This window comes from Protopterus annectens, chromosome 3.part1 (genome assembly GCF_019279795.1).
Source record: "Protopterus annectens isolate FY-2018-M chromosome 3.part1, PAN1.0, whole genome shotgun sequence".
Classification (NCBI taxonomy): domain Eukaryota; kingdom Metazoa; phylum Chordata; order Ceratodontiformes; family Protopteridae; genus Protopterus; species Protopterus annectens.
Window position 1 is genome coordinate 1,229,210,245 of NC_056732.1, and position 16,382 is coordinate 1,229,226,626.

At 38.6% G+C, this 16,382-nt stretch overlaps 1 protein-coding gene across 1 annotated transcript in view; it reads right to left on the reverse strand.

The window, feature by feature from the left end:
- LOC122797762 (serine/threonine-protein phosphatase 6 regulatory ankyrin repeat subunit A-like) overlaps positions 1-16,382 on the reverse strand; it is a 2,341,865-nt gene that overhangs the window by 1,253,323 nt on the left and 1,072,160 nt on the right. Inside the window, exon 14 of the mRNA XM_044066284.1 lies at positions 5,674-5,802. Coding sequence (XP_043922219.1) covers positions 5,674-5,802 — 129 coding nt within the window. The remainder of the gene's footprint in view (positions 1-5,673; positions 5,803-16,382) is intronic.

A 16,382-nucleotide genomic window follows, 5' to 3' on the forward strand; every position in this document is an offset into this window, starting at 1 on the left:
AACTGATAGGATGATGGGATACTTCTGGGTGGGTGATGATTGAATTCTTGAGCTTCATTTTCCCACAGTTCAACCTGCCAAAGATCAGAGAGCTTCTGCACAGGAAATCACTGTCAGCAAGTTGTGCCAGCAATGATGCACTGCTGGGGGTAAATTTCCCCCTTCTTTAACTGGGTGCAACCATAGAATTGGTATATATAAGTTACAGGAGTGGGGGGGACTTGGCCCCCATATTGGGAAGTTCAGGGCAGCCACGGTGGTGCAGCGGTTAGTGTTGCCACCTCACAGCAAGAGGTTCTCCTGTTCGATTCTCGGCTGGGTTGCCTTCTGTGTGGAGTCTGCATGTCCTCCCTGTGGTCGCATGGGTTTCCTCTGGGTGCTCCAGTTTCCTCCCACATCCCAAAGTAGGTGGATTGGATACTCTAAATTGGCCCTAGGTGTGAGAGTGTGCATGTGTGTGCCTTCTGTGGAAAGTTGGGCGCTGGGCTGGCAACCCAACACCGAAACACTCCACTGCCAATCATGAGCGGACAGCATAGCTCTCAACCTTCCATGTACAATATGAGGAACACTAGCCCTCATAATGTGGAACAAATGGGCAAAATGTGGAACACATACTAATGGCTTACTAACAACATCAACTAGGAAGGTCATAGGATGGTTAACATATGCTGGTTTTACTTATAAAGATGATCTTTTAATGAATTAATATGATCCATTTCCATTTACAATGGATTTTACTTAAAAAATTACTAATACTGAATGTGTGACAGTGTCTTTCAATGTGGAACTTTGAGGGAACTTCAAGGAACGAACATTTTAAGATCCCAAATGAGGTACGTTCCTCGTAATGAGGTACACTTGAGAGGTATGGCGGACAGATTATCTGCTGTGGAGACCCCTAACTGGGAAAAGAAGAAGGGCAGCCTGCCTCTTTAAAAATACCTAAAATGACCTTTTTTCAGCATTTCTTTTTTTTGGTGCTGGAGTTCAGAGATGTATGATGAATTGTAAATGTTCCTTTGTACAGAAGCATTTATTAAAACTGATCACTAAACATCACCAGACTGTTTAAAATAGAAACATGAATTCAGTTTGAAAAGAAAATGCTTTAGTTGGACATCAATGATTCCATGCTGAGAAGATTCACAGATGACAAAGGAACCTACCTAGGAACATTCAGCAGGACTAATAGAGAGACTTACTGCAACAGCCTATCAAGGGTAAGGTCTACTATCTCACCCCCACCCACCCACCCCCCATACACACACATACACACACACACACACACACACACACACACACACACACACACACACACACACAAACACAATTAACTGCCAGACAGAGAGAAAGGAATTCACAACAATGGGCTAACAAAAAAAAATAGGGAATGAGAGTGTTTTGCTTTTTTTTTTTTACACATGCTGATTTGGGTATGATAAAAGTGTGTATTTATTCTTTACAATATATCTAACTAGTTGTGAATAGCTAAATACTGATCACCATCAAAGTCACAATCTTTTATTTTATTTGGTGAATATTCTTTATAATTTGGGCACTTTTTGTAGTTTTAAATATAGCTTATATTATATATCTTTATAAAATCTCATGAATTCAAAAGTAGCTACATCTTCAGATTTAAGCAAATGACTATATAAGCTGGAGACTAAAAGCAGTGACTCTGAGTTTATACTCCAAAACAAGTAGATACAATCAAACTGTTCATTCTTGATGTCTGACTGTAAGTTGAGTAAGTTCCAAATAATGACTGAACCTACTTGGTGACAGTAGTTTTTTTGCTTATTTTGGTAAATTTATCTTTGCTAGAGATACTGTTGTAATGTCAAACATTTGAATGTTTGAAAGTGTTCAAACCTGTGAAGTAATTATAACACAGTTACAGTTACCACCTTTATTTGCTGCACTCCACAAATGGTTATCTTGGGTTTTATCAAGTAAAAATCAAACTTTTTATCTGTGACAGTATTGAACAATTCCAGAATTGTCTATCAAAGTATGTTTCAACTTTAGACTGTGCTTACTGACAATTGCCAAGGTTGCGACAGTAAATTTTTTGGTACTGTTTACCTGATGCTGCAGCCTGTGATACAAAAGGAATATGAGACTCAGTACCATGTGCAACCAGCATAAAGCAAATGAGAACGTCTCAGTTGCAAAACTGAGCTGCACAGCGAGTTTTTGGCACGATTCCTGGAGAGGGTGGTACACTAGGTTGGAGTAGCAGTTCTCTGCCTTCATGTTCCATTCTTCCTTGTTAATGATAGTGATGCACATTGTAATGGGATTTTTGAAACTGTACAGGTTAAGGATAAATCTAAAGGACTATTTGCTGGGTAAGAATAGAGGAAGGCTTCTGTTGTTAGCTGCAATATTTTTCTGCCTGATTCTGTTCTGGTATGACAATCAAGCAATATGTGTTTCACTCTGTCTTAAATTGGTAATGTGTACCTCTAACAATATGTAAAAGAAAATGTATATACTCTGATAGTTTACATGAAGCCATGGAGCATCTATAAAGACATTTCCAAGAGAATACATTACAATAAATACTGGTACATTGATGATTTCAGCTCCAACAACAGAGTAAGGTATACTGGACAACATGACTGAATGAGAACGACACTGTATGGTAAATCCTTATTAAGGATCCTAATATGATTATATAGCAAAGAAAGATACCTATTAAAGGAATCCTTGCTCAATGTCTCAGAGCAGAATTAACAAATCTTGTAAGTTAGCTTGATGTGTGTGTGTGTGTGTGTGTGTGTGTGTGTGTGTGTGTGTGTGTGTGTGTGTGTGTGTGTGTGTGTGTGTGTGTGTGTGTGTGTGTTTGTGTGTCTGTGTGTGTGTGTGTGTGTGTGTGTGTGTGTGTGTGTGTGTGTGTGTGTGTATGTGTTTGTGTGTCTGTGTTTGTGTTTGAATGTTATTGATTCTAAAATAATAAATGATCATAATGATAGACATATACAGTAGAGTACCATAACTTCTTTTTACTCCTCTTACATTCTGGTTTAACTGATCTTAAGAATTGCAGCTAGTTGCAGTGTAACTGTAGTCAAAATATTGTTGGGTTAAAAAAAAGGCAGACTAAAGCAAATGAAGGACAATGTTTATTATGAAAATTTAATGAGAAACTTCTTTAACTTTGTTAGAAAAAATAACAAACAAAGTAGGTTAAAAATGTAGATATCATATAGGCCTGATGGCAACTTGTTTGGCAGGATGTTAGGGTACAGATACTACCAAATATAACTTGGGTTGTATATATTATCCAATGGCCTTAAGGTTGTGTGGCTATGACCAGATATATTTGCAGGTTATGGTGTAAATTGGATCTTTCATTATAATATGAAACTTTATGTCCTAAAGGTCTAAATTCAGACATTAACTGGCAACATTTGTTAAACTAATATTATTTGATAAAGGTATGACTTGATTGCACTACAAACTGTATGACACACATACCTGTTGGATAACACATGGAGGACTATCTCTTTAATTTTTCTTATTTTACTTTAATTTGTAAGATGCACTTAATGAGCATTTTAGATTATTTAATTGAGGGTTTAATGATGTTTTGTCTTATTTTAACTTGTTACCTTATAAAAGACAGTAGTGCCAAACCACTACATTTGTTGATTATGGAATTTGAAATATTAAAGATGAGTAACAGAAACTTGAAATATTAAGCACAATGGGTAATAACAGATTCCCACAACTGTGTCTGTTGCCTTTTTGAGAAATGTCTGTTTACAGGTTGTTTGGTGTTTCATCTGTACCTCCATTAATGCCTCTGCATGCTGCAGAAAAGTTTTCACTCCTGTAAGAAAGAAAACTTTGAAAAATGCAGGGTAGACTAGGCAAAGCATTACATTTTTTTGATAACATTTCTGCAAAACTGGAATAAATCACCCCTTCTTCTTTTTGTTTTGCCCAAAAGTTCCTGATTACAGTAAATTCAAGTGTTGTTATAGGTCATTTTCTTCTATGGCTGCCACAATAAAGAAAGCACCTTCTCTCAGCTTATCACATCTCTGTCTTTTTCCTGCACAGAACAAGCCCCATCCCCACCCCAATGACAGTCACAATTGTTTGCCACATGCCTGAGGCTTTAAACCCATTAAAATGGCTTACATTTCCACTTTTACATTTTTATCTTGCATTCACATTGTGACTTGTTGCATTTTACACTGTAACTCAAACACCCCATCAAAATTCACTATCACTGTCTGCTCAATACATCACGATCTTCCCTTGTTCACGTTTGTATAATTGTCCAATATCTGCTAAAAGGAGTTTTAAGTTTTACAAAATAAGCTGAACTGCTGAACCCTTTGGTAAGCTGAAGCCCCTGTTGTTAATCCAGTAATTTGTAACTTATGATCAGCCATCATTTTCTCCTGTGCCTCACTAACCATCTTTCAGGAGGTCAAAGGAGTCTTCCTTCCTTCCTTTTTTTTTCTTCTTATGCTGCAGCTACAGGATCCAACAAATCTGCATTGTTTGTACATTAAATCATTTTGTCTTCAATTTGCTGCCTCTTTTATAAGGAAAAGTCTATTTTTTACAACTATGAAGAAGAGCTATGGGAAAGTTCAAAATTCAAATGTTGCATTACTTTGTGCGGCCTATTATAACTTTACTAATTCCAATTTCCTGTGTGAATTACACTGTAATTTTTGACGCCCAATTTAAGTATTTATTCTGTGAGCAATGTATGTTTAGCACTGATGCATGCCTTGTCTCATACTATAGGTCATCCTTTCTGCAATTATTAAAATTATGCCAGTCCTGCATAATGAAATCACAAAGAAGGGGTGAAGTAATTAACATGTACGGCAGAGCTATCAGGAAGGCATAACTAATCGAAAAAAAAGAAGTGGCTATCCACACTACGATTCTAGGAACCCAAAATCATGCCTTCCTTAAAAAAGTGGAATATGTTTAGAAGAATTCCTCATCTGGAGCTACTGACAAGAAAAGTCTTTTTAAGAAGCATGGAATAAATAAGAATTCATCACAGAAATGATAAAAACTGGTATACCAGAAATGAAAAAATATCCAGGGTTCTCCAGGCAAACTATGTGGGCCAAATTATTTTCAAGTGTGTCAGACATGCTTCTAAGGACCAAACAGTTGAACATAAATACAGTTTATTAACCTCCTTCTTTTATCAGGTTGCAACCAATTGTAATGATTTTCAAAGGTGTTTCTAAGGAGCAAATAGATTAACATAAATACAGTTTATAAACCTCCTTCTTTTATCAGGTTTCAACAAATTGTCTGCCAGCAAAACTCAGAAGCAAACAGTAAAATACTAAAATTGATTTGTATAATGTGAAATTATTCTCTTGGGCAAAACTTTAAAGCTTTTGTCAGCCAATCTGTAGATAAGCATTAGACTTTAAAGGACAAGCAACTGACAAAGATACATGGACTGCTCAATCAAGGAAATATTACCATTTTTACACTATTTTCATCTTACTAACTATACCTTAAACAGAACTGGAGTTGAAAGGAAGAGACAGAATGAATGAGAAAGAAACGTAGCTCTCCATCTGCTCTGCCAACATATAATCATGTCTTTTTTGTTAAAAAAGAAAGAAAGAAAGAAAGAAAGAAAAACACAGCTTAATTAACATTTGATACCAGTCTACTGGCTGCATTGATGTCTGCATCATAGTCCATGAGAATTCGAATAATCCTGATGTCTTCTTCATCAGAAGGGATCATGTCTTTTTTAATTGCTGCAGCCAGGTGTAGAGGTGTCTCTCCTACCTGCAGAGAATGAGGAAGTAAACCAGATATGTATTAGTGCTGACACACATTATATTTGACAGTACCTTAAGTGGCTTAAATGGCTCACAAGGGCAGTTAGCTTAGTACTTAGTACTACTAACCTATGAACCTACATATATGCATTCGCACACACAGAAATATGTTGTTGCTGTTTATGCTATTTTGATTATAAGTCAACATTGTCTTTCATCATATTATCTTTGTTGGTTTCAGTCCCACTATGTGCAGGTTGTAAAATTCATCTTGTGTCTGTTGTCAGAGAGGAGGACATATTCTTGTTTTTTTCATTTAACCCATTTGGGATGGGTTAGAAAGTGAAAACAGACTCATTTATTTGTATCATTTCAATATTTAATGGTTAGTAGCAGCCAGAGCATTTTCATTTTATATATATATATCTTTAACATGCCATAGACATAAAACTTTCAGAGTCAGTTCTGCATAGTAATGACCTAAACCTTGTTTAGCTCATAGACAATATAAGCAGGCATACCTCTCTAAACTATAGCTACTATAGTTTGTGTGTGTGTGTGTGTGTGTGTGTGTGTGTGTGTGTGTGTGTGTGTGTGTGTGTGTGTGTGTGTGTGTGTGTGTGTGTGTGCGTGTGTGTGTGTGTGTGTGTGTGTGTGTGTGTGTGTGTGTGTGTGTGTGTGTGTGTGTGTGTGTGTGTGTGTGTGTGTGTGTGTGTTTATCTATAACTTAGGCATACATTTCTGATTTTCCCACAGATTTATAGTTTCTCTTCCTAGGTCTGCATATGTTCTTAGTTAATGTCATGTAAGAGTGCATACGTCTGTAGAAATAGTTCATGGTATACTTTCAGAAAATTAAAAAAATGTCATATATAAGATAAGAGCTGTAGTTGTCTGAATAAACAAGACAGTTATATAATTACCTGTGTAATATTTATTAAAGTAATATAATCATAGACTTAAGTAGATATTTATGTCAGTAAATAATTTCATTACCTTATTCGATTTAATTTAAAGAAAAGTCTACCATTGTGTTATCCCAGAGTTAGCATAAGTAAATGCATTTCTGATTTAACAAAGATTTACACGCTGCTTACTTTCCTGATAAACATTACAAACTGCTAGAAAAACCAAACACAGTTTTCTTTATACATTATTGTGATCATGAATAAAATTAAAAAGAAATTGTATATGGTAAAGTAGTTAATCATAAACCTGTGATATTATCACTAAAACTTTGCTGTTCCGATCCCCAATTGCTAATGATACACAACCACTTATATCATGTCCCATGCTGTACTGCTATTACATGCAGCAACACCAGACAGGATCAGCAGTACAGAGTAATACATAATTCAGAAAGCATTGATAAACACTTAGAATGGACAGCGCAGTGGTGCAGTGGTTGTGTTGTCGCCTCACAGAAAGAGGTTTTCCTATTTGATTCTCGACTGGGGTGCCTTCTGTGCGGAGTCTACATGTCCTCCCTGTGTCCATGTGGGTTTCCTCAGGGAGCTCCGGTTTCCTCCCATGTTACAAAGACATGCATTTGGAGTGTTTCTCCCTGGACCTTCACTGAAAATTGGCTTTGTTCCAAGTAAACAAATATTAAATAAATAAATGTTACCACAACCAAGAGACCTCAAGCATCAGAACATCTACTGAGATTTCCATCCACTTCTAGTGTGCAAAGGTTATTCTTGGGTAGACAGCACTTGCACAAGCTAATAGCTGCCGTGAAAGGCTACGTTAATTTTAAATACACATAAACAGTTGTGGGGCTCTCAAAAGTATGCTCTGGCAGGTAAACATTTACAGATGAGAACACTGAATAAATAATACTACTCAACAGAATGAATCTTCATTATTATCATGAAAAGTTTTGAAAGTAAAATGATCAGAATGATTTACACTTCTGCGTAACTGGTGACAACTGGAAAAATCAAAAAAAAAAAAAAAGGTGAAATAGATTTTTCTCAATATAGTTTGTGTTTTCATCAACTTTTACAGTCATCTGTGTACGCTGTATGACTATAGTGTGAAGAGCCAGGGGCTTCCCTACACAGTCTCAGGGAGAAATTCCCTGAGCGTCAGTAGGTTGCAGTAAAAAAAAGTTGACTGGCATAATGCTGAATGCTTTTCTCCACAGAAAATCATTGCTGTTAAGATTTCTAATTGTGCACCAGCAATGATTCATTTTGTAATATGATTATTCTTCCTTTGAGAAAGTGCGACCAAGGAGTTGATATATATATATATATATATATATATATATATATATATATATATATATAGTTCCCCTTCAGAAGCCTGAATGAACATAAGCTTGAAATTCATAAGCCTGAAAACTCAAAAGCCTGAAAACACACAGAATACAAATAATGCTAATATGCCAGTACAAAGACACTACTATCTACCCACTTACCTTAACCCAAACCCTAACCTTAAGGTCTGTCAGTATCGCACACTCACCTAACCCGCACCCTACCCCTAACTCACTTAAACCGCCCCTAACCCTAAAGTCTGTCACTATCACACACATGCCTAACCTGCGCCCCAACCCTAACTCACTTAACCCGCCCCTAACCCTAACATAAAAACAATCGCACACTTACCTGAACCCAACCCGTAACTTTCCACCACAGCACTAAGAATAGCAAAGCCACATTAAAGTCAGTATGTGTATTTTGTGTGTTTTCAGGCTTTTGGGTTTCAGGCTTTTGAGTTTTCAGGTTTTTGAGTTTTCAAACTTTTGGTCTCGGGCTTATGAATTTCGAGCTTATGATCATTCAGGCTTCTGAAGGGGAAATATATATATATATATATATATATATATATATATATATATATATATATATATCGTTATCCATTTATCCACACAATACATCAAACCAAAACAATGCAGAAGTTAAAACACCATACGACGAAGCAAAAATTCATAAAAACAAAGCTTTAATCCATAAGCACTTTCACAGTTACATCTAACTGCTTCTTCAGATGGTATGTATGTATGGTGTTTTAACTTCTGCATTGTTTTGGTTCGATGTATTGTGTGGATAATGTTTTATACTTTTACTAGAACCATTAATTCTCTCAACCAATTTGCTTGTGTATGTGATATATATATATATATATATATATATATATATATATATATATATATAGATATATATATATATATATATATACATAGATATAGATATATGTATATGTGTCTAGGAATGAGGAATTAAAATAAGACACATAATAAGCTAGCTAATTTAAGCCTAGCCTTAGGATGCAAGTGCTGGCGTGCGGGGGTGACGTCACGAGGTGGTGGTCTCCTCTCCCTGGACCTGGCCTGGCCTCATAATATCTAGCCCCCAAGCATACAAAGCTAAGCAATGGAGCTCTGGAGGAATCATAATGAGATCATAAACAAAGATATAGGGGACATGCAGACATTGGACCCGACCCAGTCGAGGACTTTCATGTTTTTGAACTTGGCCTTTGAACTTGAAATAGTTCTTGAGAAAACTTCTTGAGCCATTGATACCAACAAATGTCACAAGATGGGTCACAAGATGGGTTGCAACTGGCTTAAGGACAGAGAACCCACAGGGTTAGTGTCAGAGAAGTACAGGCCAACATGGGAGGACTTTGGCTGACAAAGTTTGCAGATTGACTGCAAACTGGGCGCCATAGTGGAAAGTGCATCGGACACGGATATCCTTCAGAAGGGACTCACGGAAACAGATGGCTGGTGCCAGAGCCCCATGGTTAAGTTAGCAAAAAAATGTAATGTATAACCCTTGGGAAAAACAAGGTAAACCCCCTGCCATATGGGTGGCAATCCACTAACACAGAAGGGGTTATCAGGGACTGGGGACCCAGGTTGACAGTGGCCTTTCTTTTTTCTTTTCACATTGCTAAAGTGTTAGAAAGACCTTCTACATTGCCCACCTGATCAGAATAAAATCCCGGTCCATGTGAGGCAGAGCACCTCTATGAACCTATATATAAGTTTGGGGTAAGCTTGCCCTCCATATCAGGTGGTGAAGGGGGAGGCTTGCCTCCTTCAAAAGAACAAGAAAAAAGGATTTTTTTTTTTACCCTTTTGGTTTTTAGGCATTTTTTTTCATTCTGCTGAAGTGTTGGTCTTCAGGAAGTCAGCATTTCATAAAAGAACCAATGAACAGTCATTTTATGGTACCATTTCCAACTTGTCTCCACCCAATCCCCCAGGCAATGTAAATATTACTGCTGTGAGCATAATGACATCATAGACATGAAATGAGCAAATGTTTCATTTTTGTGGTTGTTGTTATGCAATTCACCTGCAGTGTGCCTTGCATATAATGCATTGTTAACTCAATGTAACTAAAAGTGTGGACAGAAAATGTGTGGTAGCTTTCATAATGCAACACTCACATTACTTGGCTAAAAGTTTTCAGCATCTTTCATATAAGTCATGTTTTAACTGTGGGCAGTATTTCTTACAATGTTACAGTATCAGACAATGGGCCTAGCCAAGTTCTGTTTCGGTTAAGTGTCATTATTGGGCAGTTTCAAATGTTTGTACCCTCGATATTGACTATTTTTGTTATTTTGCTCAATGTCTATGAAGGACTACATCTCCAAATTTACTGACACATGCAGTGTGTTATGTTGGGATATTTTTCCTCTAAAATAATTTTTACGTTGTGCAGCTAGCTCCAGAATAATACGTGTTTATTAAAATAAGTAAAAATGCCGTTACATTAAGGATAATTGCATAAACAAAAAGCATCATACAGTATTATATTGTATATAAACATTAAATGATAACATCTTAAAAGCCCCACCTAATCAGCCATTCCTTCAAAAGAGCACACAATGCAACAATAGAATAATGAAAAGAAGGAGTGTGCAATTCTTTACACCTGGCTAACCATAATAAATATAACATAGAAATCAAAACAAAATCTGCCCTCATCATGAATAGGGTCCAAAACATATTATAGTTACCATATAAACATTTTTCTAAGGTAATGGGAAATAAAGCTGGGACATGAAAAGTTTTTTTAAACAAAGGCCAAAAACCCTTAATTCAGGTACAAGTAAAAAAAATGTGTTCCGCTGTTTCAATGTCATTACAGCCTCTAAAGCAGAGACGATTGGAAATGTCTCCAAATTTAGATGCTCTCCATAGAGCTAATGAGTTTAGCGAGCATCGTCAAAGACAATCATGCCAATGTGGGACATTTATGAGGAATAACTTGTGTTGTAGGATGCCATGTTTCCTGAATGCTGGGTACTGAGAGAAGGCATCAACAGAATGGAATGTAGATAGAATTTGTGAATACCAGTTTCTGGAGGGTAAGTCCGTGTCCAGTTCATGCATTCGGTATTTTAGAACAACATTGCGAACCCCTTGCAGCTCTAGATTGGGTGCCGGACGTTGTCTCTTCCCATGGAGGCATGCCTGCCAAAAGGAGGGTGAAGGCGTTAGCAATATCTGTCCAATAAAAGAAGGTGGGTGGCTTTAATGCAAGTTAGTAGTTTGTATAGAAAAAGGATGTGCAGGAAAAGTACAGGGTGCTTTAATCCACAACCGCCTTTATTAGGTGATGAAAAAACTATTCCCCTCTGGATAGGATTCAACAGGCAGTTCCAGATGAATTGAAAATAGTGTCTCATTACAGGAGAAGCCCATGCAGGAGGAAAAAGGTAAATTGAGAAAACATAGATGAGTCTGGCTAAAAAGGAGCCAACTAAAAGATAGGCCTTCTTTTTGTAGGAGAGGCGAAATGTAGCCCAGAATTTTAACAATGAGCAAGCTTTGTCCAACCTCTATTGACAGCCTCACTCTACATATGCTGGGGTGCCAAAAGGGACACCCAAAATGTCTATGCCAGTGTTTGTAATTGCCAACTGTTGGAACCATTGGCCACATGGTGCCGAAAGGGTGAAGACCATGGATTTGTCCGTATTGAGTGACCAGCCGACTTCCTGAATGAGAGGCTGCAAGACCTGTGAAAACTGTGTATGGAAAACTGTGGGATCCTCTGCCAGAAACAAAATGTCATCTGCATATGACAAAAGGTGGGGAATGAGCACCCCGCTGTGTGAATAGGAGAAGCGGGCAAGATGTAGAGTGGTCTGAATTTGCAAAGGACAGCACTGACCACCAGAGCTAAAAGAAAGCTACTGATGGGACAGCCCTGTCTGATGCCATTGTTCATATGAACCGCCCTGCCAATCCATCCATTTACAACAGGAGTGATTATGGAGCCATGTAAAATTGAGTTGAGCCAGTTCCTGAATCAAGGGCCAAAACCATATGTGGATAAAATGTGCTGTAGAACTTCATGTGAAATGTTGTCGAAGGCCTTTGTTATATCACAGGAAAGTAAGAGTTAAGAAGTTTGTGCATCCATGTCGCTGGAGACTGCCTTAATAATTTGAAGCAAGTTCCAAATTGGCCAGTTTGGGACTCCATAGACCCCAGGATCTAACAGCAAGTGCAATTTGGACCGCAGATGGAGCTGGAATACCTTTGTAAAAAGCTTGAAATTGGTGTTGCACAAGGCAATGGGCCACCAATTGGAGAGTTGTGTCCTATCTCCCTTTTTCTAGATGAATTTTAAGGCGACATTTAAGAAAGTTGTGTTCTGGAATCCGTGAGTTTGCCAGTACAGAAGTACTTTATGCAGATAGGGCAATTGTTCATCTGAGAGTGCGGAATAAAAGCTGTATGGGATGCCATCCTGGCCTGGAACTGAATGCTTCCTGGTCAACAGTTGTAACGCCTCTTTGAGTTCAAGCATTGTGATGTCTTCCTCAAATGCTGCAACAAGCTCATTTGGCATGGATGGAATAGACCAGTGCACAAAAGTGTGTGGCTTGCCCTGAAACAATTTATTGAGAAAGTTTGAGACTATGTCCAAAATTTTGGTCTTGGAATTGTGGAGGTTTCCCTCCACATAGCGAAGGCCCCTAATGGTGGAATCCTTGTATATTTTCCTCCTCCCCAAATATGGGAGAAACTCCTCTCCTTTACCCTTGAGAGAGTGAGCAAGGTTGTATAGTTTTGCAGTTACTCTTTTTTTGTTAGGGTCAAGGCTGCAGTCAAGTCCGTCCTAGCATGTTGTTGATACGTGTCATATGCTATTTCAGTATCCCTTTTCAATTGAGCATGGAAATGTTTCAGAAACCACCGGTATCTGTCGATAAGTTTGGATTTGAAATCCAGCCACCATGTGGCAACATCTGTATGAAGAGAGTGGAGGGAGAGATGGTCCTCCCACAGTTCTTGAACTATCATGCACCAATCTGGAGAAGTAATGAATAAAGGCGACATCCGAAAGAAGCCTGAGCCTTTGGACTTGTTGGATGTAACTCCAAAGCTGTACTGCAATGATGTATAGTCCGAAAAGGGAACCAGGTGGGAGGCATAGTCGGTAACAGAAAAGAATAAGGAGTGCCAAAAAAAGTCAATGGTGGTTGTGATGGAGCCCTTGTGGTATGTAAAGAGGGGAGCTGGGGCCAAGGAAAGGTAAGCCGCCATCATGATTTTGTAACATTCCCTGACATCGTGACGTGGGCTATGTCCGCCCTCCAATAGGTGGTTATTGAAGTCACCCCCCACGACAATGGGGAAATCCACCAGCAAAAAGAGAATTAGTAACAAAAAGAATTTGACCCTTTCGGTCAGTGCTGGGAAGGCATAGATGGAAATTATTCGAAAAAATTTTTCATAAATGGAGACATCCAGTAGGAGGGCTCTGCCTGGGAGAATATGTATAGTGTCATGTACCGTTACGACTGCTGGGTTGTAGAAAATGCCAGACCCCGAGTGACAATCCAGCCCTTGTGACCAGATGATGCGGCCATCCCACAGGCGTTCCCATTGGATATGGGCTGTATTAGACAAGATACCAGTATCCGAAATGCAGATGAGGTGTGTACACAAGCTTTGAATCCATTGCATGACCATGAATCATTTTCTGAAGGAGGCAACAGAGTTAGCATTGCAAAAGGTTATCCCGATACTATCCATCTCCCTTGGTGTGTTTGGCATTTCGACGAGCTTCTTGGTATTTGCGTGTAACTCATCGTTCCTCTAGCCATTTCTTCTTTGCAGCAATGTGTTTCTTTCTCCTGGATACAGTCGCTTGGACGGAGAAGTCATTTCCAGAGGTACGAAGGTCATCTGTGGTGGGATTAAGGTCCGACTCCATGTCTACTGTGTCGTTCACATCTATGCTAATGTGTTCCTCGTTTTGGAGGGGATCCATCGATGTTGTAGTAACTGGTAGTTCCTGTGCTCTGGGTTTCGCCGGTAGTGGTGGTGGCATGTCTTCTTGCGGGTGTTGGGTCGTATATGAATCCATATACTGCTCTGTCCTGGCATCTGGAGGTTGTAGTGAGGTGGTGGACATCTCCTGAGGTCGAGCATCAGTGGCATGAGGTTGATCAGAGAGAGAAATGGTTGGTAGAGTGCCATCTCGATTTCCACGAAGAAGCTGCAGAGGTGGAAAAGTGGGGAATGGAGGTTCCTTCACAGTAGTTTCAGGTGCAGTATGAGGGACATCATCCACCTGTTGTGAAGAAGGTGTGCTTGAAAAGGCATCCATATTAGTTGAAGGAAAGGCCTCCAGGCAAGCTGTCCAGTGGTGGGGGGCCTCGCAATATGTGCACCGCACAGTGCACGCCAACTATATCTTGAAGTTCAGGACATCTTCATTGTAAAATCATTTGTATGCCATTCCACATAAAAGTGTGGATAATTTTTAACTTTTAAACAAGCAAAATCTGTCTTTTTGCTTGGTTTTACGACAACACTCTATATTTACATTTAGACAGCATTTATATTTGTACTGATGAAAACCAATTACTTACACTTTTCTCTTAAACTGAATACTTTAGAAATTTGTCAGTTGCCCAAGTCTGATTGCTGCTCAGACTTCAATTTGATTTTATAAAAATAGCCTTTTCTCTAAAATTCTTTAAGATATCCTTGCAACATTTTATTGACATGATATGTTGATCCTCAGCTTGAGTGCTTGAACATAACAGTGGAAATCACTTCTTTGAGAAAAGGAATGTGACAGCTCTGATAACATGAAAAAGATAGTATTCTGATATTTATCATGTCAGCCAGGACAGTTGAGAGGTCTATAGACTGTTGAGTTAGGTAGGCAGGTGCTTGAATAAAGCACAGTGTATCTTCTGTGATGTATTCTGGCAACTGATAAGTAGGACTGGCTTACTCCACAGATGTGATGTGTACAACTCCACTTCATGCTAATACTTCAATATAGAAAATATTATGATCTTCCAGCTGTTGTACTCTCTTTTGCGGGAGGTCATATGTATTAAAATGCACTGCTCAATGTGATACTAAAAATGGGAGTGGGGGGCTCTGACATCTGTGGTATGACTTATTCTGAGGCATCAGCTTTTACTACACAGGTATAAAGACTGTTTGAGTTACACCGACAGTTGTTCAAAACTGGCAGTGTATACCACGTATGAATGTGTTCAAAAACAACTGGTACCAGCTAAGGCTGCCTTAGCAGATATAATTGTGTACAATTCCACTTAAGGGTTGCATTTACAGTGAGATGGGTTAAGTCCCTCAAGTGTTGTAATCCTTTTTGAGAGAGCCAGATGCATTCCAACACAATGCTCAAGTTATCTCTTCAAATGTGTGACTTCTTGTGTGATGTCATCAGTTGGTGCACAAGTCTAAAGAATGTTGACTTAGGCAGGTGCTCTAATCCTCTAGTGTGTAGATTGTATTACTACGTTCAAAATCAAGTGGTAACAGCGAGGAATGGCTTACTCGAAGGATGATGATGTGTACAATGTTAATTAATGGTAACACTTTCATGGGTGTATGGTTTGGATTGCCTTTTTAAGGGAGCCCATTTACATTGCAACAGAACACTCAGATTATCCCTTCAACTTTCTGCCTTCTGACAATTGCATTATGAGTTCTTCTGTGGCATCAGCAGCTACTGTACATGTCTAGAAACTGTTAAGTACATGGGCATGTGTTCAAATCTCAAATCTGTCTAGCTCGTAGGAGTGTATGATAAATAAAGAGGACACTGGTGACATGCTAGAATGAGACAGTCAACAGATTTGATGCTGATATTTAAGTTTTTTTCATGGGTGGTGATTTTAGTCCCCAAAGTGCTGTACTTCCGTGTAAACATGTCCAGTTTAATAATATACATTTTGCATGTTTCATTGCATGACTGTCAGCACAACGCATCACCAGTAAACAATAGTGGGGAATAGTAATTGTCATTTCTCATCCTGTGGCAAAAAATGTTAAGAATTTTCCTTTGGATGCATGGCTGTGCTGACTGTCACAACAGTAGACGTTGGAGATGATATGCAAATGACAACAAATAGTTTTATGGGCCTGTCTGCAAACTTATCACTCATATCTGACAGCTTCCACAGTTCACCATAACACTGATGCCATGTTTCAACTGTCTTTGAGGAATGTTGAGTGTCGTGATCCAAACATTACTGCTGTCTGTTGCACAATGCTCACTTCAGTAGCTATTTTCCAATAATGTCACACACTCCTCAGACATGTATTTTCTCACT